Source organism: Taudactylus pleione, unplaced genomic scaffold (assembly GCF_031769625.1).
Source record: "Taudactylus pleione unplaced genomic scaffold, aTauple2 ptg000361l, whole genome shotgun sequence".
NCBI lineage: Eukaryota > Metazoa > Chordata > Amphibia > Anura > Myobatrachidae > Taudactylus > Taudactylus pleione.
Window position 1 is genome coordinate 509,061 of NW_028284762.1, and position 25,146 is coordinate 534,206.

The following is a 25,146-nucleotide window of genomic DNA, read 5'->3' on the forward strand; positions in this document are numbered from 1 at the left end:
CAATTGCGATGTGCAGTTTAATTACTTTGTTATTAGTTTATATTTTTGTTACTATATTTACTGCTGTCTAAATTAATGACTTTGTTATTATAATATTAGTTTTGTTACTATCTTGATTGCCATGTACAATTTAGTTACTTTGTGATTAGTGATAATATTGTATTTACCTTGTGTATGTTTGTTTGGGTTATGCTGCAGCCTCTTCCCGTTCTCAGCTGCGCTGGTTCCTGGGTTCCACAGAAATTATTTTGTATTCTAATAGGTCTAAAAGCATTTATAAGCAGCATATACATGACCTCCTATGCGTGTAATCACACTGGAGCTAGTTTTTAAAGTTAAGTGTATATTATCTATGTACACACTGATGGGGATGCATTTATTTGGATGTTAGTAAAGTAACAGAGGGCTCTTCCGCACAGTCAGGTTTGGCGCGAGTTGTTATAAATACGTGCGAGTTGTGTCACCATTGGTAATACATCTGCTGCCTTGTCCGGCATACCCCGATACGATGCGCCATGGATTATATTTTGCTAGAATAAGTTAGTAGTCATAGTCCCCATTTCAATTGCAGGTCAAAGATTGTAATCTCGATACTGTGTACTGGGCTGTGTCCCCGTGCGCGGTGTGTACATTCTACCTGTACTCAGCGACCGCGAGATCTTGGTAATAAAACCTGAACCCTAACATGCATCCGCAATTAGATTCAGGGTCAGGATGCAAACCTGTTCTGGGAGCTGGCTTATAATGGGTACACACCATAGACGATGTCTAGTGTGTCCGACATCGGCAGCGAAGGGACCCAGCAGGGGTAAAGTGACAGTTAGGAGCTGATTGGCTGGTACTTAATTTTATCTTCTTTATCACTCTGCAAAGCTTAGTACATCTCCCCCAAATGTTGAGCTGGCTTGGGGTAGAGCATACTAGAGTGTTCAGTCTTTACTTAGCTTTCCAGGATTTGCATAGTACCCAACCAGTATCAGACTTTACCTAGGAGCTGCAACCCCTCCAGTAAAAAATCCGCCACCTCAGTGAGCCAGTTGTCGTCTGTGACTGCACTGGCTACAATGTGACTAGCAGTGGCCTCCCATTGGAAGTGCTACCTGCCAGTCACACACAGGACAGGCAGTCCTAGCTGTTTTCTCACCATGGGACTGCCGGTCCGGGCTGCAATTAGCAGACAGCATACTTCCAGTGGGAAACAGCTCCTCTGCCTGTCGGGCAGCCCTACCTGGCTTCTAGTGGCTGCAGTCCCTAGAATCCAGTGTTATGCGCGGAGCCTTTATCCTCCATTGCCCAGGCACCGGGACCTGGCTGGCCGGGACTGCAGTGTCTCCCCCTCTCCTGCGGCAGAACCCTCATCCAAGAGAGTAGGAGCCGCTTACTGTACCCAAACCTACTGTATTCCAAGCAGAGCCCCAAAATTCCAGGATCTGACCAAACAGCAACTGAGATTACACCAGCAACAGCACTAGTAGACAATCTGCAAGGAGGGGACAGCAGTGTGTCTGGAAAGGGAAAGGTTTGAGGGTCGGCTTAGTACAGAGATCAATAAAGGAAGCACCACCTGGAGAATGGACAGGTTCAGGAAGGGAGGAGGCTGGAGGCCGAGCACACCTGCCCAATCTTTATCAGGAATCACCTACAATCACTCTCTAACATGAGGGGGTGCCAGTTGTCTTTTCTGTCTAGTTACAGCTCCGCATTAGCCAGATGTCTGACTACATATAACTGAAACCAGCATGACTTCTTATATGCATTTAAGGGGGAGATGTATCATCGGCGACATCGCCGATGCGGTACATCCCCCCCGACTTCGCGTACATACCTTGGTTAATTACCGCGATATGTACCAATAATATTGCAAAGAAAAGCTCTCTCGATGAGAGCTGTCCTTTGCGATGCTACCGGGCAGAGGGACTTCCGGGTTTAACAGCCAGAAGTCCTTCTGTGCATGCGCAGAAGGACGTGGGCCACAGGGGCCCATTCGGATCCCTCCCAGCCCCGAGCGTCGCGCTAAGAAGCTCATAGGCTTCTATTGGGTAACGCCACCTGAAGGTGGCGTTACCTAGCATTCTGCTGCTTAATACATACGGGGAATGCGGTAAAACCCACGAAAACTGCATTTTCGTGGGTTTTACCGCATTTTCGCCGATGATACATCTCCCCCTAAATGTTTAAACATGTTGATAATGATTTGCTGCAGGATGGATCCACTCTTCCAGTTATGTCCGCTCACAGCGGAATAGTCAGCACAAAACCGTGGTGTCTTGTGCATAATCAAAATGGGCCACCAATAACAAATCGAATCCATAATTATAGGTATAATGCATTCAGGGGTGTATCTCTGGGTCTGGGTGCCCCTGGCATAGTAAAGGACTGGCGACCCCCCCCCCCCCCCCCCCCCTTTGCTGGAAGTTAGTAAACATACGCCATGGTGGCTGTATGTGCTACGAACACTCCCTCTCCCCTCCCTCGTCGTCCGGCGCTGATGCTTCTGACTGAGAGCAGCACAGACTTGTGACAGACAGAACTGGCCGCGGGTGGCCTCTGAAAGCATTTTGATATAAAACAGCCAAACACCCAGCATGTTAATAACAGAAGATGAACCTGGCTGACTTGTGTTTAATGAAATAAGTAAATGATATATCACTTCCTCTTTCCAACGATCGGCATTCTTAGAATTTGTGTACATGGACTGCACTCATCAATTCTGCAATCCGGCCCAGTCAGCTAATTCCTGCAGGAATTACAGTGACTCACACGTGCACGTTACTGCTCATCCCATTATTAAATGTACAGGTCATTAAAAAAGTATGTTACTATAAATTATCTAAATGCTATAAAAACAAGGGAAGAAGCTGATGTGCAGAACACATTTAAAAGGGCTTCACACAGTGGGCCTGATTCAGACCCACTCGCGAGCGGCTGTCCGCTCGCAAGTGGGTCGATGTTCTGCACTGAGCATGCGCACGACAGAGGGAGCTCCGTTGTGCGTATGCGCCAGACGCGACGAGCGAAGGACTTTCCTTCGCTCGTTGTGTCTGATCAAAGGGGGCGTGCTGTCGATGTTGATTGACAGCACGCCCCCTTTGGTGGGCGTGCCTCCCTGACGGGGGCGTTCCTAAGGGAACGCCCCCGTCAGAAGCCGGCCCACTGACATCACTAGTGATGTCAGTGGGAGTGATTTTGGCTCTGATAGAGCCAAAATCACTCCGGGCCTTGCGGTTGAAAACCTCAACCGCAGGCTCCGGCTCGCAGTTTCAATGGTCGCGATGGTCAAGACCATCGCGGCCATCAAACTGCACGCTCGTATAGGCTGTGGGTGGTGACCCACAGCTATACGAGCGTCCAGGAGGACGCTCCATAGTTATGGAGGACAGCCCTCATTCAGAGCGTGCGCTCTGCTCAGAGCGTACGGCTCTGAATGAGGGCCAGTGTTCCTAGGTCCCACAAAGGGGTGGCACATTTCCTCTGCCGAAAAGTGCCAAGTCCTATTGTAGGATCAAAGTGGCAGCCAGTGGTGTATTTCCCACTAGGCACATGAGGCGCCACCCGGAGGCCAGGTAAATTAGTAAATTTATTTGATTTTTTTCACCATCAAGCAGACCGACACTTTTAGCTGTAGTCAGGGGCGTATTAAAAAAGAAGGGGGCCCATGTGCATTCCCTGTCCGGGGCCCTCTCCAGTCTGACACGGCTGACCGCGACCGCAGCAGACGTCTAGGGCACTAGTCTGTGCCCAGAGTGTACTGCCATGCGCAGGTAACAGGAAAAATGGCGCGGCCGACATTTGCCTGGCAGTTTCCTTACTGTGCATGCGCAAAACCCCGGAAAAATGCCCATTTACCGACTCGTGTCCTGAGAAAGGTAAGTATTAGATAATATCGGTGCAGGGTGTACGGTGTGGGCCCCCCCCTGGACCCGTGTGCACCACACACCCTGTACCCATCATAGATACGTCCCTGGCTGTAGTATGCTATCGTAACCTTCATTCTAGCACTCTGCACCTGTCACAACCCGTGTAGTTCCTCTTTCCTGCCTGGTGTGTCGCTCTCTGCTCTGGTTCTTCTAGCACCCTCAGCTGAAGCAACAAACTGCTGAGATTAAGCAATTTGTGTGCTAGAAGCACCAGAGAAGACAGTGACACCCCAGGCAGCAAAGAGGTACTGCGCATGTTTTAACAGTTGCAGGGTTCTAGAATGAACACTATCATCGGACTCTACAGCTGAGGGTACAAAACACATTCCTCTATTATATCTGAATCACTTCAGAACGTGACAAAAGTAGGGGACGTGATAAAAAGACAGACCGTACAGCATCCAACCAAGTTATTCCTATATAAGGTCATCCTTGTGCCTTCATGAATAATTTTCTTCAAATAACTTGAACACAGGCCCTGAATCAGAGACAGACGCTCTGAATCTGCACTGCTCAGAATTTGTGGGTGACCACCTACAGCTATAGCGAGCGGCCAGGAGTATGGTCGCGATGGTCTTGACCATCGGGCTTGCGACGACACCCTTGTGGTAGGGTCTCGTGGCCGCAAGCCCCAGAGAGCTTCTGGCTCTAATAGAGCCGGAAGCTCTCCCACTGACATCACCAGTGATGTCAGTGGGGCCGCCCCCAAACGGCAGGCGTTCCTTCGGGAACACCTCCGTTTGGCCAGCCACCCCCCTTGCCCGCCTACCAAACGGGGCGAGCTGTCAATCACCATCGACAGCTCACCACCTTTGGTGCGAGACCCGGAGCACCCGCCGCTAGCCGGGTCTCGCGCATGTGCAGGACGGAGCCGGCTCCGTCGTGCGCATGACCAGCGGGGCAAACAACGACCCAGTTGCGCTCAGCGCTTGCGACCGGGTCTGAATCAGGCCCACGGTGCAGTGCACTGCTCAGAAATTTGACAATACCTGTATTTTAAGAACTGACAGCACTGAATTTTTCAATTCTAAGGGCGGTACTCAATTGATTAAGCGCGCCCGATCTCTCGTCTAAAGTGACAGGAGATCGCGGAGCACTATTCAATTGATGTTCATTTTCGCGCTGATTGCGCCCATAGTGGTCGGGTTAAGCCGCGTAAAACAGCTACCCCCCCTTCCACTCCATTGGTGATCCCCCCCCAACCACCTACTGTCTGGGACTGGTGTCGCAGGTTAGATTTCTACATGTACATAGATGATGTCTTTCATACAGCTCCGGAGACACCACCCGATTTCCCTGCACGGTGGTTTAGCTGGCTAGATTATAAACTCTCACCCTCGTATAAAGGTTTGATTCCACGAGATTCAGGCCGTTTATCCTCCTGAAGTATCTCTACTTGCTGATCTTAATATTTTATGCTATTCTATTCCGCCATTACTTTTGTTAGTGCTCAGTGCCCTGTCTATAATGATGCTATTTTCCGAGCATCTTTTCTACCCCACTTTTTCCGTCCCTCTCCCTCCCTTTGTCTCATCTCCCTTTCTATTGTGTGTTTACAGTATTGTGATGGATAAGTTTAAGGAATTGAAAGTTTCTATTTTTTTCTAATTACAAGATATCACATTTATTATGATTGTTTTTGTATTTGGCTTTATATGACTCTGTGGTCAAAATATTTAGCTAAAACTTTCAAGCTGCTGTTTTGATATGAAAAATGTAAATAAAGAATGTATTAATTAAAAAAACAAACAAAAAAAAAAACACAGCTTGCCCCGACCAAAGTGCTGGGCGCGATCGCGAAAAGTGCCGTTTGGGTGCCCAAACAGGTCACTTTTCACCCATTTCAGCTCCCATCTCCCTGGGGCTGCGAGCTGAAATGGTGCGCCGGCAGCTGATCATGCCCGTCAGGAGCCACAATTGAATAGCTCCTGTCGGGCGCGTAGGGGGTCGATACAATTGAATACCGCCCTAATGGCACACATCCACTAGCAGATCTGAAAACGACTGCACGACTACAGCATTGTAATTGTGCAGTCGTTTGTCAGTCTGTGATGAGCCTGCACTGAACGAGCATTCGTTCAGTGCAGGGTCATCAATCATCTGCAAGCATGCTCAACCTGAAGTTATTGTCAGGCTGTTATATGTGTTGGATTGGGGGATAAGGAAAAATATGGGGAAATGGGGAAAAAAGGAAGGATAAATCGAGGGTAAGACACCGCACAGAGAGATGGTATATTAATATTCAAAAAGGACAATATATATGTAATCACAATCCTGAATGAGGGTGCTCCCTAGGAGCTATTGGCATATTAAGAAAAGAAAAAAGTAAAAAGTACTCCTCTTTTGTGGGGCACACCTCATGTATTTAAGATTTAACTTTTATTATATTTCATTAAAACGTGTGATATAGTCACAATATTATAAAAACATGCAAATTCAAATGGAGAAAATATCCTATTGTGAGATATAAAGGGGTATTTTGGCTGTCATAAATATCCCAATATACTTCCTTGTATATTGAATCTCACAATTAATATAATAATAGAACACCTCAAAAAAACCAAAATGGACAAAAACAAACACAGAACTACCTACAAATTCCAGTGAGATATATACAAAGGATAATTAATGATATGACAATAAGATATAATTCCTGTCCAGAGAAAATGTGAGCTCATATGAAATACCGACAATATTCACATAGGTCTGGACTGATAGATGGAATTTTTCTAAATTGTTTTACACGTCCTCTACTATGTGAGGAACATTTGCTTGATCTCTCACTGGAATACTGACATTGACATAGGAAAAACAACAATCATAGCAAACCACGTGTTAATAGGTGTTTGTATAGGCATATATCGATACAAATCAATAGCTCTGAATAGAAAAATGTATTATAGTAGGTGGTTTACATATGCAAATACGCATGTATCGGGGAACATATAGGTGCAAAAATAGAAAAAATAATAATGAGGTAAAATACACACAATTTAAAAATTAGCACCTTTAACCAGACCTGTTGTCACCAATTAATTTGTTAGGTGAGGCATCCCTCATTTAACTGGGAAATTAGTATATCTGGAAAGTTTTTGCTGCCTAGATTTATAGTATAGAATGAAAAGCAGTATCCGTGCATTTAGATACACTGGGATCTGCTTTCCCCAGTCATATACAAATATCAGACTGGAGATGAGAGTCCCTGTGTAATGGCACAGTTAAGGAACATAGAACCGCTTCTGCTGCTTGCTCTGGTTCACAGCTTTGCCCTGTTGCTATGCACTGTAGGGTATCAGCATGGATCCTAAGCTAGTGAGAGAGCAGTGAAAATAAGAGCAAAGTACCTGATAGTAGTATATTACGAGATCCCAGTGGACATAGGTCTGGTGGTGCAAGGGTCCTCTGTGCGCACAGAGGTACCTGTGGAGCAGTGCCTGACACAGTGTGAGAAAGCCCCTGGCGAAACGCGCGTCAGGCACTGCTCCACGGGTACCTCTGTGCGCACACTAGCTCTCTCACTAGCTTAGGATCCATGCTGATACCCTGCAATGCATAGCAACAGGGCAAAGCTGTGTATTTTACCTCATTATTATTTTTTCTATTTTTGCACCTATATGTTCCCCGATACATGCGTATTTGCATATGTAAACCACCTACTATAATACATTTTTCTATTCAGAGCTATTGATTTGTATCGATATATGCCTATACAAACACCTATTAACACGTGGTTTGCTATGATTGTTGTTTTTCCTATGTCAATGTCAGTATTCCAGTGAGAGATCAAGCAAATGTTCCTCACATAGTAGAGGACGTGTAAAACAATTTAGAAAAATTCCATCTATCAGTCCAGACCTATGTGAATATTGTCGGTATTTCATATGAGCTCACATTTTCTCTGGACAGGAATTATATTTTATTGTCATATCATTAATTATCCTTTGTATATATCTCACTGGAATTTGTAGGTAGTTCTGTGTTTGTTTTTGTCCATTTTGGTTTTTTTGAGGTGTTCTATTATTATATTAATTGTGAGATTCAATATACAAGGAAGAATATTGGGATATTTATGACAGCTAAAATACCCCTTTATATCTCACAATAGGATATTTTTTCCATTTGAATTTGCATGTTTTTATAATATTGTGACTATATCATGTTTTAACGAAATAGAATAAAAGTTAAATCTTAAATACATGAGGTGTGCCCCACAAAAGAGGAGTTATTGTCAGGCTGTTCAGCATGTTTGCACGATGAAAGATGTCTAAACGACCAGCGGGCACGCGCATCGCTGGTCGTTCAAGACATTTTTATGCATGATTTGCAAACGATTTATGAACGATATAACGATATCGTTCAAAAAAATCGTCTAGTGGATGTGTGTCTTGAGAGAGAAAATAGCAACCAACCAACTTCTATCAGTTTTCAAACACAGCGGGAGATGTTCCAAGCCTTGGAGAGATAAAGTACCAACCAATCAGATCCTAACTTATTTTTCTAACAGCCTGTAAAGGTGACAGGAGCTGATGGATTGGTATTTTCTCTCTCGCCACTTTATCCCTGTCCAAGGGTAAGTACATCTCACCAACAGCCTGTAAAGTAACAGGAGCTGATTGCGTGGTACTTTCTCTCCGAGGATTAGTACATCTCCCCCATAATTTCTACAGGTTACTAAAAGAATTACAAAACACTGAATGCACAGAGAAATAAGTTATTCGTTTACAGAGTGGTAACAAAGGGCGTGTGACCTGCACCGCTGCCCAGGGCACAAGGCTGAGTGGGCGGCACGGTCACTACGATGACAGCGCCCTGGAGAAGCATCTGCCACCCTTTTCTGGACAGGTACCCCAGGGCTGACAGCAGGGAGCATCCACAGGACACACCTGGCAGCCAGTATCCGGATAGAAGATCAACAATGTAAAGATTGACAGTCAATGGGTTGACACCAAATTATTACAGTGCCGAACGTCGACAGGTTCAAATGTTTGACAGAAAAATGATCAACTTTGTTATGAATTTTCAACATTTTTAAAGTTAGGGTTAGGTTGCCGGAGGGGGCGGTTGGGGTTAGGCACTAGTGGGAGGTTAGGGTTAGGCTAAAGGGACCCATACATCAGTGACGGATTGCCGCGATCCTGCAACACGGCATCACATAAATCCAACATGTTGGACTTTCCCGATTTGACGATCGCAATCATAAAATTTATCGTGATTTTCTAATTGGGGACATTTAACATGTTAAAAATTCAGCGATCCTGCGACGGATTTCTGAACATCGATGGTGGGCGGTCAGCGTTTCCACCCAGCAGATCGGCATTTCTGATCACATTGCTACATCGCGACAATCCATCGCAGATGTATGGGCACCTTTAGGCAACAAGGGCAGGGTTAGTGTTAAAAGTAGAGTTAAATTAGAAAAAAAAAAAAAAACACCTGTTCACCCATTATCTGTCAACATATGTCATACCACACCCCTGGCAGCTATCTTCCCACTTTCAGTGATCCCCCATCACTTGCTGTGAGACATCATGTGTGTGCAGGGTGGATACACCCACAAAATGGAGACCTCCACTGTCTAGGTCACAGGTTCTCAAACTCGGTCCTCAGGACCCCAAACAGTGCATGTCTTGCAGGTCTCCTCACATAATTACTAGTGAAACTGTTAGCAGCACCTGTGGAGCTTTTAAAACGTGTCAGTGACTAATGAATACACCTGTGCACCTGCTGGGTGACCTGCAAAAAGTGAACTGTGTGGGGTCCTGAGGACCGAGTTTGAGAACCACTGGTCTAGGTTATAGGTCCAATTTAATGACCACCTCACACCAGCTGCTGACATTTCTTCCTCCACATGTTCATGAATGATAATTATTACCTACTGCTTCACAATTAAAAAAAAAGAAAAAAAAAAAAAAAAGTATTAACATTGATAAAGCACCAGAATAGTCAAACGCGCTTTACAACTGGGAACATAAATATGGAATACAACAAGACTGGGTATGTACAGGAAGACAAAGTGGTAAGAGGGTGAGTGTGCAGCACTAGTACAGACAGCCCTTCCCAGCACAGGGTGTAAATATAGCACACACAGGGCTGTTTTCAGGCGGATTATTTCTTTTGCTGATGTAACAGGACATGGTTATATGAAAGCTCCTTTCATCCACAAAAAGGGAGTAGTACGGAGAAAATACAACTTTTTCCTGTCTGAATGAGATCTTTGTGGCCCTCGCCAATAGCCAGGTAAACACTTTCTGGAGTTTATAAGTGACTTTTTCAATTAAGTTTGGACAAGCTGTGCCTATACATCTCTTGTGGAACTACAGATTCCAGCATGCCCTGGATAAAACAATACCACCAAAAAACATAAAATAAACCTGAAAAAAAACTTTACGTGGCAATGACATCTTACACAGCATCAGTGACTCTGCATTTTCCCTAGAACAAAATGAGAATTAAGAAACATAAAAATGTTTCCCACACTGCTGCCCTTTAGTATACAGAGTACCTGACATAGAACAGCCCTCTAGGGACATAGCACAGCAATGTGGTGTCCATGTTGTTGTACCTCCTGCACTTTACAAATGAAATAAGATACATTATATATAACCTGGCTCCTGTAGGTGATCTCACAGAACGTGTAAGGACTGCTAATGTGTAACCCTGGGGGACAGTCCCACGTGATCATGCTGCAGGTGTCTCAGTGCAACATCTATGACACCTGTGTTACACCTGTGCCAGGAGTCTGCGCATGCGCATTGTCTCTGTGGCCCCACCGGTTAAAAAAAAAAAAAAAAAAAACACACACGGAAGGGGGGAGGGGCTGTATTATGTATTTACCAACAAGAAACCCACCGGCGCCCCCACCCATACCTGCGTACAAGCAGGTAGGCAGCAGCCCCATCCTTACCTGTGTACATGCAGGTAGACAGCAGCAGCACCCCCCACCCTTACCTGTCTACATGCAGGTAGACAGCAGCAGCACCCCCCACCCTTACCTGTCTACATGCAGGTAGACAGCAGCAGCACCTGTGTACATAAGAGGTAGACAGCAGCAGCACCCCCCACCCTTACCTGTCTACATGCAGGTAGACAGCAGCAGCACCCCCACCCTTACCTGTGTAGATGCAGGTAGACAGAAGGAGCAGCCCCAGCACAGCCATAGTGCAGCCTCTTGCACCGGTCTCCTTCACTTCTGGTTAACCCTGAGAGTTCAGTTTACGTTCCCTAGCACTCCATGCGTACACCCCATCCAGGTATACAGCAGGCTGCGACCTCCAGGGACCCCTAATCATCAGAGATACTCAGACACCCTGAGTGAAACTTCAGCAGTCCCGACTCCCATCCAGAAACCTGCTCCCCCTCCCCCCAGTGACTGGCAGCAGGGGTAACTCTGTGCCCCTCCCAGCACAGCAGCCACCTCCCTCTCTGCTGCTCTCCAACCTGTTCTTCTTCTTGCGAATGTTCAGAGTTCCTGGATTGCAGCAGGCTCTAGTCTGTCACCCCAGCTGCAGATCCCAGGCTCCCTGTCCAGGTACAGTAACAGCAACTACCTAGTACCTACTCCAACAGACTTCTGATTTTCCCACTTCTTCCCTCACTTACTATGCCCTCTGCCCATAAACAATAAACTGTTGCTTCACCATCCCCCTTCCTAGTGTCTCTGCTGTTCCTGTGAAAGACAAAGGGCTGATCAGCTACAGACCAGTTATTCAGCCTGTGTGTGATCAATGTATGAACGTCAGTTTCTGCATCATTATTTGTATTATTGTTAATGAAATTCCCCTTCAACAGCCTAATTAGAGCTGCAATCCACAGTCCCCATTACTGTCAATGGGGACTACGGTCTGAGCCCTATGCACCAAACTCTAAAAAGCAAAGCTTTTCACAGTTTAGCCTCGTCGGTTTATGCCATCCATAAACTGCTTTACGCCTATGGTGGCATTCTCGCAGGAGAGGGATCTTACCATCCCTCTCCGCAGCCTCAGGCCGGCTCCCTAATCTGACATTGTGCACTGCGCATGCGGGAATGAAAATGTGAAAGACTCCTCCGATATGGGATTTATTTATCCTGGCTGGCTCAGAATGCCGGCGCTCAGTATGCCCGGATCCCTACGCCAGTCAGAATCCCGGCACCGGCATCCAGGGTTGGATTGGCCTACATGGGTGCAGCGGAATCCCCCGGTGGGCCCCACTGCCTGTGGGCCCACCCCCTCCTCTAGTGATCAGCTTCAAGACTGTGCACTTGAACTATACATTACATATGTTACATTATACTGCACAGGACTATGGTGTATTTTCTACAATGCTTTGCTGTTATTAATCTGGTACATTATCATGCATGCACCAGCAGTATTTACTATATTATATATACATTTTAAGGAACCCAGTCCATGTACTCTCTAATGGTTAGCCAAGCTTCTGTGGAGGCTGACCACACCCCCTTTAGATGCTGGCCACACCCCTAACTATGGGCCACTATCACTGTATTCTCCCCATAGGCCCTTCATGCCCCAGTCCGATACTGCCGGCATCCTGACAGTAAGTGTTGGGGTTTGGGGGACGGTTTGGTTTAGGGTGTAGGGAGGGAGGGGTAATGGAAAGAGATTATACTTACCTCGTACTTGCCTACCCACCCGATTCGGCCGGGAGCCTCCCGAAAATCAAGTGCCGCTCCTGGCCCCCCTGGAAAAAGCAGGCAAGAATCCGGGCGGCCACTTTGGACCTCCCGCAGTTAAAACACAAGCCCCCGCAGCGGTGGTGGCCGATGACTCACGCTGAATCGCGCCATCATGACCCCTTCACTGCTTTACAATGCCGGTAATCTCGCCATTGTGGAGTGTGTGCGAGGCCAAAATGACGCAATCGTGTGATCACGCCCCCTTCTCCGGCTGTGCCCCCTATACCAGCAACGCCCCCTGCTATGCTGATTGGGGTAGCCAGAATGTCGGCAAGCCTGACTTGCTTCCTTCTGTCGGTATTGTCACCCTGTCGGGATGCCGGCGTCGGGATTCTGACCCCTGGCATCTCGTACCCAAACCCCTCCGATATAGCCATGATGTAACTTGTAGGGACATCGGTTATCGCTAGCGCTGTGAGTAAATTTTAGTACATAGCGGGGATTTTTGGTAAAAATGAAAAAGTCTGTTGTGATACAGACTCACAATAATCGAGGCGCTGCTGCAAATATTAGTACTCTATTCACCGGAAAACCCAATACATTTATTATTCGCAGATAATTAAAGTCTTTGTTCTGTAGAGATCTCCCTTATACAGTATGTAGTTTATTTCATTGCTCTATATTTATGCAAAGTTTTACAGTGTTTGCTTTTCCTTGTTGTGTTAGTAATATGCAGAGCGCTGTTACCATCCTTTCCCAGGTTCTAGTATATGCAGAGCGCTGTTACCATCCTTTCCCAGGTTCATGTATATGCAGAGCGCTGTTACCATCCTTTCCCAGGTTCCTGTATATGCAGAGCAGTTACCATCCTTTCCCAGGTTCCTGTATATGCAGAGCGCTGTTACCATCCTTTCCCAGGTTCATGTATATGCAGAGCGCTGTTACCATCCTTTCCCAGGTTCCTGTATATGCAGAGCGTTGTTACCATCCTTTCCCAGGTTCATGTATATGCAGAGCGCTGTTACCATCCTTTCCCAGGTTCCTTAAACCTTATATACAGGTTCATGTATATGCAGAGCGCTGTTACCATCCTTTCCCAGGTACATGTATATGCAGAGCGCTGTTACCATCCTTTCCCAGGTACATGTATATGCAGAGCGCTGTTACCATCCTTTCCCAGGTACATGTATATGCAGAGCGCTGTTACCATCCTTTCCCAGGTACATGTATATGCAGAGCGCAGTTACCATCCTTTCCCAGGTTCATGTATATGCAGAGCACTGTTACCATCCTTTTCCAGGTTCATGTATATGCAGAGCGCTGTTACCATCCTTTCCCAGGTTCCTGTATATGCAGAGCGCTGTTACCATCCTTTCCCAGGTTCATGTATATGCAGAGCGCTGTTACCATCCTTTCCCAGGTTCATGTATATGCAGAGCGCTGTTACCATCCTTTTCCAGGTTCATGTATATGCAGAGTGCTGTTACCATCATTTCCCAGGTACATGTATATGCAGAGCGCTGTTACCATCCTTTCCCAGGTTCCTGTATATGCAGAGCGCTGTTACTATCCTTTCCCAGGTTCATGTATATGCAGAACGCTGTTACCATCCTTTCCCAGATTCCTGTATATGCAGAGCGCTGTTACCATCCTTTCCCAGGTAAATGTATATGCAGAGCGCTGTTACCATCCTTTCCCAGGTACATGTATATGCAGAGCGCTGTTACCATCCTTTCCCAGGTACATGTATATGCAGAGCGCTGTTACCATCCTTTCCCAGGTACATGTATATTCAGAGCGCTGTTACCATCCTTTCCCAGGTACATGTATATGCAGAGCGCTGTTACCATCCTTTCCCAGGTACATGTATATGCAGAGCGCTGTTACCATCCTTTCCCAGGTTCATGTATATGCAGAGCGCTGTTACCATCCTTTCCCAGGTTCATGTATATGCAGAGCGCTGTTACCATCCTTTCCTAGGTACATGTATATGCAGAGCGCTGTTAGCATCCTTTCCCAGGTTCATGTATATGCAGAGCGCTGTTACCATCCTTTCCCAGGTAAATGTATATGCAGAGTGCTGTTACCATCCCTTCCCAGGTACATGTATATGCAGAGCACTGTTAGCATCCTTTCCCAGGTTCATGTATATGCAGAGCGCAGTTACCATCCTTTCCCAGGTTCATGTATATGCAGAGCGCAGTTACCATCCCTTCCCAGGTACATGTATATGCAGAGCGCTGTTACCATCCTTTCCCAGGTACATGTATATGCAGAGTGCTGTTACCATCCTTTCCCAGGTTCATGTATATGCAGAGCGCAGTTACCATCCTTTCCCAGGTACATGTATATGCAGAGCGCTGTTACCATCCCTTCCCAGGTACATGTATATGCAGAGCGCTGTTACCATCCTTTCCCAGGTACATGTATATGCAGAGCGCTGTTACCATCCTTTCCCAGGTACATGTATATGCAGAGCGCTGTTACCATCCTTTCCCAGGTACATGTATATGCAGAGCGCTGTTACCATCCTTTCCCAGGTACATGTATATGCAGAGCGCTGTTACCATCCTTTTCCAGGTTCATGTATATGCAGAGCGCTGTTACCATCCTTTCCCAGGTACATGTATATGCAGAGCGCTGTTACCATCCTTTTCCAGGTTCATGTATATGCAGAGCGCTGTTACCATCCTTTCCCAGGTTCCTGTATATGCAGAGCGCTGTTACCATCCTTTCCCAGGTTCATGTATATGCAGAGCACTGTTACCATCCTTTCCCAGGTACATGTATATGCAGAGCGCTGTTACCATCCTTTCCCAGGTACATGTATATGCAGAGCGCTGTTACCATCCTTTCCCAGGTACATGTATATGCAGAGCGCTGTTACCATCCTAGTGCCTGAACCTAACCTCCCCCTCCCCCCCCCAACCCCATTACTTACCTTCGGCATCCTGGAGGTCGGGATACCGGCGTCAGTTCTTAAAACCTGTAAACTCTGCGTGTATCAGGTTAGTGCTCCTTATGCAGTGCCCCCTGTAGTAGTGGCCATTATGCAGTGCCCCCTGTAGTAGTGCCCATTATGCAATGCCCCCCCCGTAGTAGTGCCCATTATCCAGTGCCCCCTGTAGCAGTGCCCCCTGTAGCAGTGCCCATTATGCAGTGCCCCCTGTAGCAGTGCCCATTGTGCAATGCCCCCTGTAGCAGTGCCCATTATGCACTCCCCCCTGTAGCAGTGCCCATTATGCAGTGCCCCCTGTAGCAGTGCCCATTATGCACTCCCCCCTGTAGCAGTGCCCATTATCCAGTGCCCCCTGTAGCAGTGCCTATTATGCAGTGCCCCCTGTAGCAGTGCCCATTATGCAGTGCCCCCTGTAGCAGTGCCCATTATGCAGTGCCCCCTGTAGTAGTGCCCATTATGCAGTGCCCCCTGTAGTAGTGCTCATTACACAGTGCCCCCTGTAGTAGTGCCCATTATGCAGTGCCCCCTGTAGTAGTCCCCATTATGCAGTGCCACCTGTAGCAGTGCCTATTATGCAGTGCACCCTGTAGCAGTGCCCGCTGTAGTAGTGCCCCCGGTAGTAGTGTGCTGTATGCAGTGCCCCCAATGGCTGGCTAATCCCAAAATCCCGGGATTGGAAAACTTCAATCCCGGCCAACTTTAGGCCAAAATCCGGGATTCCGCCGATCCCGATCTCAGGATTGGCCACCCTGATACGCACAGCGATGAATTAGCGCTGTAGCCAGTGGACATCTTAGTAGGAATTCCATCAGCCACGGCTTCAGCATAAAGGTGCGGCCACCTCGGAATCAGACCCATCATTCTTAGGAGTAGCAATCTGTGATGTTTTAAATAACTTCCTGTTTTTTCCTTTGCAGGAAATAGTAATGTGGTATTAGAGGTCTGAAAGTCGTCGGTCGGTGACCAGGAAGCTGAAGCGATTCGCTGTCTGTGACGTCAGTCTGGCCGGCTCCCTAACAAACTACTGTAAAATGTCGCTGTTCCCAGACGTGGAGCTATCACTGTTACAGAAGCCGTTTGAATGGAAATGACTTTGCATTGTATTTTGTACTGTAAATGTAAAGCACTTTGAGGGCCTCATTCAGACCCACTCGCAAGCGGCTGTCCGCTCGCAAGTGGGTTGATGGCGTGCACTGCGCATGCGCACGACGGAGGGAGCTCCGTCGTGCGCATGCGCCAGACGCGACGAGCGAAGGACTTTCCTTCGCTCGTTGTGTCTGATCAAAGGGGGCGTGCTGTCGATGTTGATTGACAGCACGCCCTCTTTGGTGGGCGTGCCGGGGGCGTGCCTGCCAGACGTAGGCGTTCCCAAGGGAACGCCTACCGTCAGAAGCCGGCCCCACTGACATCACTAGTGATGTCAGGGGGAGTGATTTTGGCTCTGATAGAGCCAAAATCACTCCAGGGCTTGTGGTCGAAAAACCCGACCACAGGCTTCTGGTCGCACTGGCGATGGTCAAGACCATCGCGACCATCATCCTGCACGCTCGTATGTGCTGTGGGTGGTGACCCACAGCTATACGAGCGTCCAGGAGGACGCTCCATTTTTATGGAGGACGGCCCTCATTCAGAGCGAGCGCTCTGCTCAGAGCATCCGGCTCTGAATGAGGGCCAGAGTCCTTTAGGAGAAAAGCGTTATATAAATAAAATTATTATATAATAATTCCTGTTATAAAAAAAAAAATAGACAATTCTTTTATGTTTCGCTCAGTTGTTAAGTGGTATAAAGAACTTTGGGCCTGATTCAGACCCACTCGCGAGCGGCTGTCCGCTCGCAAGTGGGTCGATGTTATGGACTGAGCATGTGCACGACGGAGGGAGCTCCGTCGTGCGCATGCGCCAGACGCGACGAGCGAAGGAAAGTCCTTCGCTCGTTGTGTCCGATCAAAGGGGGCGTGCTGTCAATGTTGATTGACAGCACGCCCCCTTTGGTGGGCGTGCCGGGGGCGTGCCTCCCTGACGGGGGCGTTCCCACGGGAACGCCTCCCGTCAGAAGCCGGCCCACTGACATCACTAGTGATGTCAGTGGGAGTGATTTTGGCTCTGATAGAGCCAAAATCACTTCCGGAGCTTGCGGTTGAAAACCTCAACCGCAGGCTCCGGCTCGCAATTTCGATGGTCGCGATGGTCTCGACCATCGCGGCCATCTCAATGCACGCTCGTATAGCCTGTGGGTGGTGACCGACAGCTATACGAGCGTCCAGGAGGACGCTCCATGAAAATGGAGCCCGGCCCTCATTCAGAGCGTGCGCTCTGCTCAGAGCGTACGGCTCTGAATGAGGGCCTTTATTTTTCTTGATCCAAATTATGAGGAAAACTTGCACGGAATGAATATTAAAGCTGTGCATTAAACAGAGGTAGGACAGAATGTCAGCTGAAGTATAGCATTAATGTACTAACCAGTGACAGGGATATTCCATACAGAGTGAGTCTCATGTCTGTACCCTCATTTTAAAAGATCTGACTATCAAATACGGTAAAATGGCTGAATGATAACCATTTGGCTATTAAGAAAAATTCTGTCCGTACACCGTCGAACGCATCTCATGGGGCGCACATAGGCGGGTATAAAGCTTACTTTGCGGTGAGGCGCGGCTGTGTTACAGTGACTGCATACAGTATGTGTCGGGCACAGTTTGGTGTAGTATGTTATCAGGGAAGCCAAACCTGCCCCATTTTTGTAATACCGGGATTCCCGGGATAGAATTGTACAAAGAAACTATTATAGTTCCGTCCAGTTGCTAAGGTCATACTAAGTGACTACAAATAATGCAGGTGTAGACACTAGGGGCCAAATGTAATAGGGAGAGAGTCTAGAAAATGGGAGAGTCTGAAAAACATGCGAGTTTGCTCTGTTGCTTTGTTCTCGGACTCTATCCAAGTTTAGAAAGTGTGAGAAACTCATCTTTTCTAAACTCTCACCCTATTACATTTGGCCAGGCAGGTGGCATTTGTGGGGTACATTGGTCGGCAGTGGGGAGTGTGGTCTCTGGGCAGCCGGGTGCCATCTTGCGGTGCCAGGTAACTGGCTGAAGCCCCCCATCACAGCCACTGTCATTGCAATGGGCAGTGGGAGGGCAGAGCCCGCGTACACAGGAGAGGGCCAGGAACCGGGCACCAGTACGTTACCTGTCAGGACTACTGAGGTCATGATTGGTGAGGTTCATGCCCTCTGCCGCCATCTTCCTTCTGCGGAGTCGCTGTCACCCGGTGTTCTCCGAGCAGCAGCAACCTGGGCCTTTCCGGTTGGCACATTTGTGTTAATTGTACTAATCCCAGGAGGATTAAAATCCCTGACTTTTTGAGGCTAAATCCAGGATCCCGCGATTGACTTCTCTATATGTTATGTAATGCCTTGGACAAAGGCTGTGTATTGTATGCTGGTCATTACTAAATTACATATATACTAAATTATTTTCAACATTTATACATCTTTGACTTGTCATGATATACTCTCCCTCCCCACTTATGGAACTATCTTCTTCATCTGACCAGGCTCTCCCCAATCTTTCATTTGTCAACTGGTCCCTCAAAATCTCTTCACTGGACTGTAGCCTGTCCTCCCCCCCGCCTGCCACTTCTCGATGTACTATCAGCTACCATCCCTTCCCACTAGTTCCTGTCTCAGGTCTGCAATCTCCCTTTCAAAATCAGTGGGACTTGCTCTGGCACCCCGACGGTACCCCCCCTGAGGACTAATTATGCAATTGGAAGTTTCCAATTAGCTTAATTAGTCCTTAATTACTTGCCTTCTGCAGAGCTGTCTTCTTAATCCAGCGACGGAAGCCGGGTCCTCTGCAGCAGGGTGAGTATGTCGGTGTGTGTGAGTGTTTGCTACTGTTTGTAAGTGTGTATGAGTTAGTGTGTGTGTGACTCCCGGTTTGTGTGGCCCCCCCAGTGTCTGTGTGCCCCTCCCGGAATGGGCTGGAGCCTCCCAGCAGTCCCCGGGTCTCCCAGCAGCCCCCTCTCCAGTGAGAAGATAGAGGGGAGGCCACCGGGAGCCGCGGACGCCCCTGGGCAAGTAAGTGCACAATTATTTTTTTTTACACAGCGCGGGGTTTTCAGAGCTGAAAACCCCACAACCACTTTTTTAAAATTAAATACCGCAGGTATCAGGAGCACACATACCCAAAGTAATCTAAAATTAGGCGCGAGGGGCACGAGGTTTATTACCTCGCTAAGCCTCACGCCCAATTGAATGTGCCCCATGGACTTGTCTTTAGGATGCTCTTCTGTGTAAGTGAGAACATGGGGCCTGTGTAAGTGCGAACATGAGGACCGATCGCAAGTGCAACTTCTGACGCACAACGAGCGATTGTTTGCCATTGCGCATGTGTATAAGCTGCACTGCAGGTGTGCAGCGATCGCACTGCAATTATGGAAGAAGTGGTCGGAGAAACGCAGGCTGTCTAACTGCCATTTACGGGGCGTGAATAAATTAGCCACTGCGATTGCATATGTAGCTTGAGAGCCGTCTGCGTGCTGTGTCTGCGTCAGGTCAGGCCTGCTGTAAATGTTGCGTGACTGCCCGATGTGCGATGATGGTACCAATGTTTACGCAGAAGAGCGAGATTGGACGGATGTGAGAAAGCGGTAGTGGGCGTCTTAATGCCGGTTGGGCATTGGAAAGCATTAGCATATTTACACCGCTGCGTTCAGTACAAAATCTGACCCGTGCTGAATCAGACCCATGGACACTAGGACTGCTCACTATAATTCAGGCTTACTACATCAGACCCAACCGTCCATAATGTACGTCCATCCCCCTGTTACCACATGATCCAATGTCCACTGGGCCTGATTCAGACCCGCTCGCAAGCGGGTCGATGGTGCCCTAGTGCGCATGCGCACGACGGAGGGAGCTCCGTCGTGCACATGCGCGAGACCCGGGGAGCAAGAATCAGGCCCACTGTGTACAGTTACACGGCTATCATAACACTTCCATGACCATCATATACAGCCCTGTGCCAACATGTAGCCTCAGAAGCCACTGTATATACGTTGGCTTCAGAGGAACTACGCATCCCAGCATGCAGTGCTACAGTTTTGCTATTAGGGCATGCTAAAAGTGTGGCAGGGCATGCTGGGAAACGTAGTCCCACAAAAGCTGAAGGGGCCAAGTTTAACACCACTGATCTATACCATAAAACCCTTACACTCTTACCACAGACCTACGGCCATATCATTGAGTATGACATTGCCTCTTCCTCTCAGACATGTTCTGCTCATAGGAAGCCGTCTTCCCATGAGCAGCACACATCTGTGGTAACCGGGTTTATTACTGGTCAATAGTGTGGACCTCTTAGCTGGAGGAAAATGGATGCTACCACTGTAATGGCAGCGCATGTGTACGCACAAACAGGGAAACCACTTGTACGCACAGGGCCAGGGAAAGTTCTATGACTGGTTGTTTGGTTTTTAATTCCCACTGGACAATGGCAGCGTAATTTTTTTGCTAGCGTTGGAATTAGGTCTACTTTATCTGTGTATAAGAATATGGGATACGCTCACTATCCCAACAACAGGGATGCCTTGCGGTCAGAATGCCGACGCCGGAATCTTGACACTTGTCAGGATCCCAGGGCCGGCATCTCAATTGTAAGTAGCGGGGTTAGGGGGAGAGGGGTAGCGTTAGGGATAGGCACTATAGGTATTCTAACCCTGTCGGGATTCTGGCGTTAGGATTCTGACCGCCGGGATCCCGTACCCATCCCTAAGAATATAATGCAACGCTGGAAACAGGCCTGATCCGCTTGTTAATAATAGGCATCACGTGTCCCCATCTTCCCAGTACAGTCCCTTTGTTTCCATTAGGAACCTTTAAATCATGGGGCTTATTTACCTGAATTTCTGACTGTACCCAAATTAATGGATGAATGGAAATTTGTTCCCCTAACTGTCATTCTTTGTTCTGCACACTAAAGAGTAGTACCAGAAAAGCCCCCATCAGGGTAGGTGGGGTAACAGATGGTAAGCCAGGGTCGGCCACGTACTGTGTACAGCAAGGCACCTGGAATTCCGGGGATGAAGGTAGCAGCCGCTCCTTAGTTACAGCATCACCTGAAGTGGGAGAGAGCGTTGGGCACCATAGTAAATATCAGAGGCATATTACGCCTGGAGGGGATCATGTGCAGCGGGACCCCTCTCCGTGCAGTGGAACCCCACTCTACCTGCTGTCAGCGACTAATTTTTTGGTGATAATTTTTAAAAGATGGCACATATGCAGAAGAACTCAAAGGCACTGGCACAGAAAGATGGCTGCTGGCAGCAAGTATAGGGGCTCTTAATGATCGGCACATGGTGGGGTCTTGTATGGATGCAGGGTGAGCAGCTCAGGGCCCACCTTGACTCAGGGTCCTGTGTGTACCACATATCCTGCACCCCATTAGAGAAAAGTCACTGGTACGCGGCTGTTGTGGTAATGACACATGTCCTGGGGACACAGAAACGTTGTCAGACAATACAGGGTCACTGCAGGCAGCACAGGATCACAAACAGTACACAGGCCTGGCGTAAGACATGGCAGCAGACACCGCGGGGTCAGGCGATCTGGGACAGCAACATAAGTACAAACAGGACTGGACCTGCATCATATGTCACAGCTAAGCCAAGACGGGAACCGGGGAATCTGGATCTACAGGTATAGTCACAGCTAAGCAACCGGAAAATGAGTATCAGCTGGAAAACCCCCTTCCACGTGCCAGGAGCACACAGCAGGGATCAGGCAGGGGGAATGCTGGGAGCAGTTTATACATGCAGAGAGGATGACGGATGAATAATAGTTGCTGGCATCTCATTGAGGGTCTGAGGGGTCTATTTACTAAGCAGTGTTAGGAGACAGAATGAAAAGTGATAAGGTACCAGCCAATCAGCTCCCAACTGTCATCTCACAGGCTGTTTTTGAAAAATTACAGTTGGGAGCTGATTGGCTGGCACCTTACCACTTTCTTATCACTTTTCACTCTGGGCCTGATTCAGACCTGATCGCAAGCGCTGAGCGCTCGCAACCGGGTCGATGGTGGCCCACTGGGCATGCGCACGACGGAGCCGGCTCCGTCGTGCGCATGCGCGAGACCCGCATAGCGACGGACACTCCGACACTTCGGGTCTCACAACAAAGGGGACGAGCTGTCGATGGTGAGTGACAGCTCGCCCCCTTTGGTAGGCGGGCCGGGGGCGTGGCCAGGCAAACGGAGGCGTTCCCGAAGGAACGCCTACCGTTTGGGGTCGGCCCCACTGACATCACAAGTGATGTCAGTGGGAGAGCTTCCGGCTCAATTTGAGCCGAAAGCTCTCTGGGGCTTGCGGCCACGAGACCCTACCACAAGGGTCTCGTCGCAAGCCCGATGGTCGCAATGGTCTTGACCATCGCGACCATCATCATGGCCGCTCGCTATAGCTGTGGGTGGTCACCCACAGCTATGCGAGCGGCCAGGAGGCCGCACCAAAAAAAAAAAGCAATGATTCAGGGCGAGCGCTCTTTCAGGGCGTCCGGCTCTGAATCAGGCCCTCTGTCTCCTAACACTGCTTAGTAAATAGACCCCTGAGTCTGAGTCAGACGGATGGGCAACATCGGACGCAGCGGAAACAATGTTTTTCGGATATGTATGCACCCGAGTCGCAGCGCGCTATCGTCTCAGTTTTGTACGTACAGAGTTGCAGTACGGATATGGATGTCCGGTATCTGATATGTAAGGGACATTCCAGGACGGGGACCGGGAGCTCATAGGGGAGAGGCTGTGTTGTCACATGAGAGTATAACAAATGCGTCGCTGGAAACGGTTGCGTACAGAGACGCTGAGCCTCTCACATTGGAGACCATACTTGGACGGAGAAACTGCTGTCTTCCGAGGAAGGAGATGGCCCATGTGGTGCTGGCCCCGGGCCTGACAGGTGCACGCTATGACAATGCTGCAGGCAAGCGTCCAATGTTTTCAGTCTGCACCTGAGTCCCGATGGTCACCGCTCAAAGGGCCTGATTCAGCTAGTGCACTGCCGATGATCAGCAATCCGCTCATGCGCAAGACCCATACTGCCCATCTACAGAACAGGTCTGCGATCCCGCACGCAGTCCGGGGGGCGGCAACGGCCTCCCTTTCCCAAAATGGAGGCGTGTCTCCACCATTGGGGGGGAGTGAAGAGGCCAGGATCTCTGTTGGCCGATGGAGATTTCCTGGCCCCTTTTCTGCATCCGCGGTAGCTGGCTTGTGTGACCCCATGGTCACTCAGCCGGACGATGGTCACGCAGATTATACGATGTTGCATCCTAGGACGCAGCTCGGATCAGTGAAACATATTACAGCTATCGCAGGTGCAATAGCAAATCCGACCGTTGCTGAATTAGGCCCAAAGACGCAGATGGAAGCTGATGCAGGGACGTGCGTTGCCGTGATGCCGCAGTGCTAGAAATTAGCTATTACATATTATTTTCATGCCATTGTAGAACATTTTGGCGCTAACTTTAATCTTTATCAATCAGATTCCCAGCTACACCCAGATTTCCTTTTCCTGCATTTTTGCTACAATTAAAGTATTTCCATGTCTGAATTTTTACTCTCTCATACAGTAGTTCTAAGGGAACCGGTATGATTTTCCGCCGGACGCATGGCCGGCGGTTTGAATCCCGGCGGCAGTGAAAATCCCGATCGTCCTAAGGTAAGTATTTGCTATTCTGTTCTAACACCTAACCCTCCCTTAGGAGTGCCTAACACTAACTTACCCCCCCGGGGGTACCTAACGCTAATTCCCCCCTTCCCCTAGCCTAAACCTAACCTCCTAGGGGGGTGCCTAACCCTGAGTCTACTGATATCTACTGACAGGTGTCGGGATGTCGGGTTCCTGGCGTATGTCTAATGACAGGTGGTGGGATTTCGACGCCTGTCTTTAGACCCTTGCCGGGAATAGACAGTAGGGAAGACGGCGGTTGGGATTAGGTCCGCCGGCTTCCCGACTGCATAACGTTCTAAGAACTGAAAGGCTCTATTCCTCCTTACTTAACCACATTGGGGGCCTTTTATTCCTAGAAATGATTTTACCAGTATGTACGGGGAACAGTATTTATTTGAAATGTCGGTAAAGAGTTTCCCATTTGGTCTCTTAGCTTTTATTTAGGGGAACACGTTCCCTGCCGACGAGCTTAGCGCTGCTCTGAGAGGATTACACATCCCGCAAATCGCAGCTTTTGTGGCTCTGTCACGTAACACTTTATATAAAACAAGTCCAATGCTACCGTGCGATGATTACTATTCTGTAACTGCCTCCTAATCTATACATTAGCTATGACGACTTGTTTTACCTGCTTTACCCGTCTTTATATCAACATGGTTTTATTGTTGTTAGTAGTGTGTTACAGGTTATTGTAATGTCTCTGTGCTGTCTGCATATACTGCCGTACACCGCCTACTTTGAGAGATACGATCTGATTATGAGACGTCTTCATATAGATACATATTAGTGTGTTTGTGCACTACTGTTCTGCACTTAACATGTGACCGCCGTCAGCATTATAGTAATCATGGTCCTAAATGTGATGTCATCAAAATGGCATAGAGATGGCCATCGGTGGGGTGTCCATCAATGGTTACCATCGATGGCAC

The 25,146-nt window shown here is 48.3% G+C and overlaps 1 protein-coding gene across 3 annotated transcripts in view; it reads right to left on the reverse strand.

Moving 5' to 3' along the window:
* The window catches only part of ILDR1 (immunoglobulin like domain containing receptor 1), a 74,647-nt gene extending 63,335 nt beyond the window's left edge, over positions 1 to 11,312 (reverse strand). The window contains exon 1 of one of the 3 annotated variants that reach the window (XM_088444387.1): positions 11,029 to 11,312. In XM_088444387.1, the coding sequence (XP_088300513.1) occupies positions 11,029 to 11,074 (46 nt within the window). In that variant the 5' untranslated portion in view covers positions 11,075 to 11,312. Of the gene's footprint in view, positions 1 to 10,419; positions 10,472 to 10,521; positions 10,608 to 11,028 lie in introns of those variants that run through there. The other 2 variants (XM_088444389.1, XM_088444388.1) reach the window with 2 other exon arrangements.
* Positions 11,313 to 25,146: the final 13,834 nt, after the last annotated feature.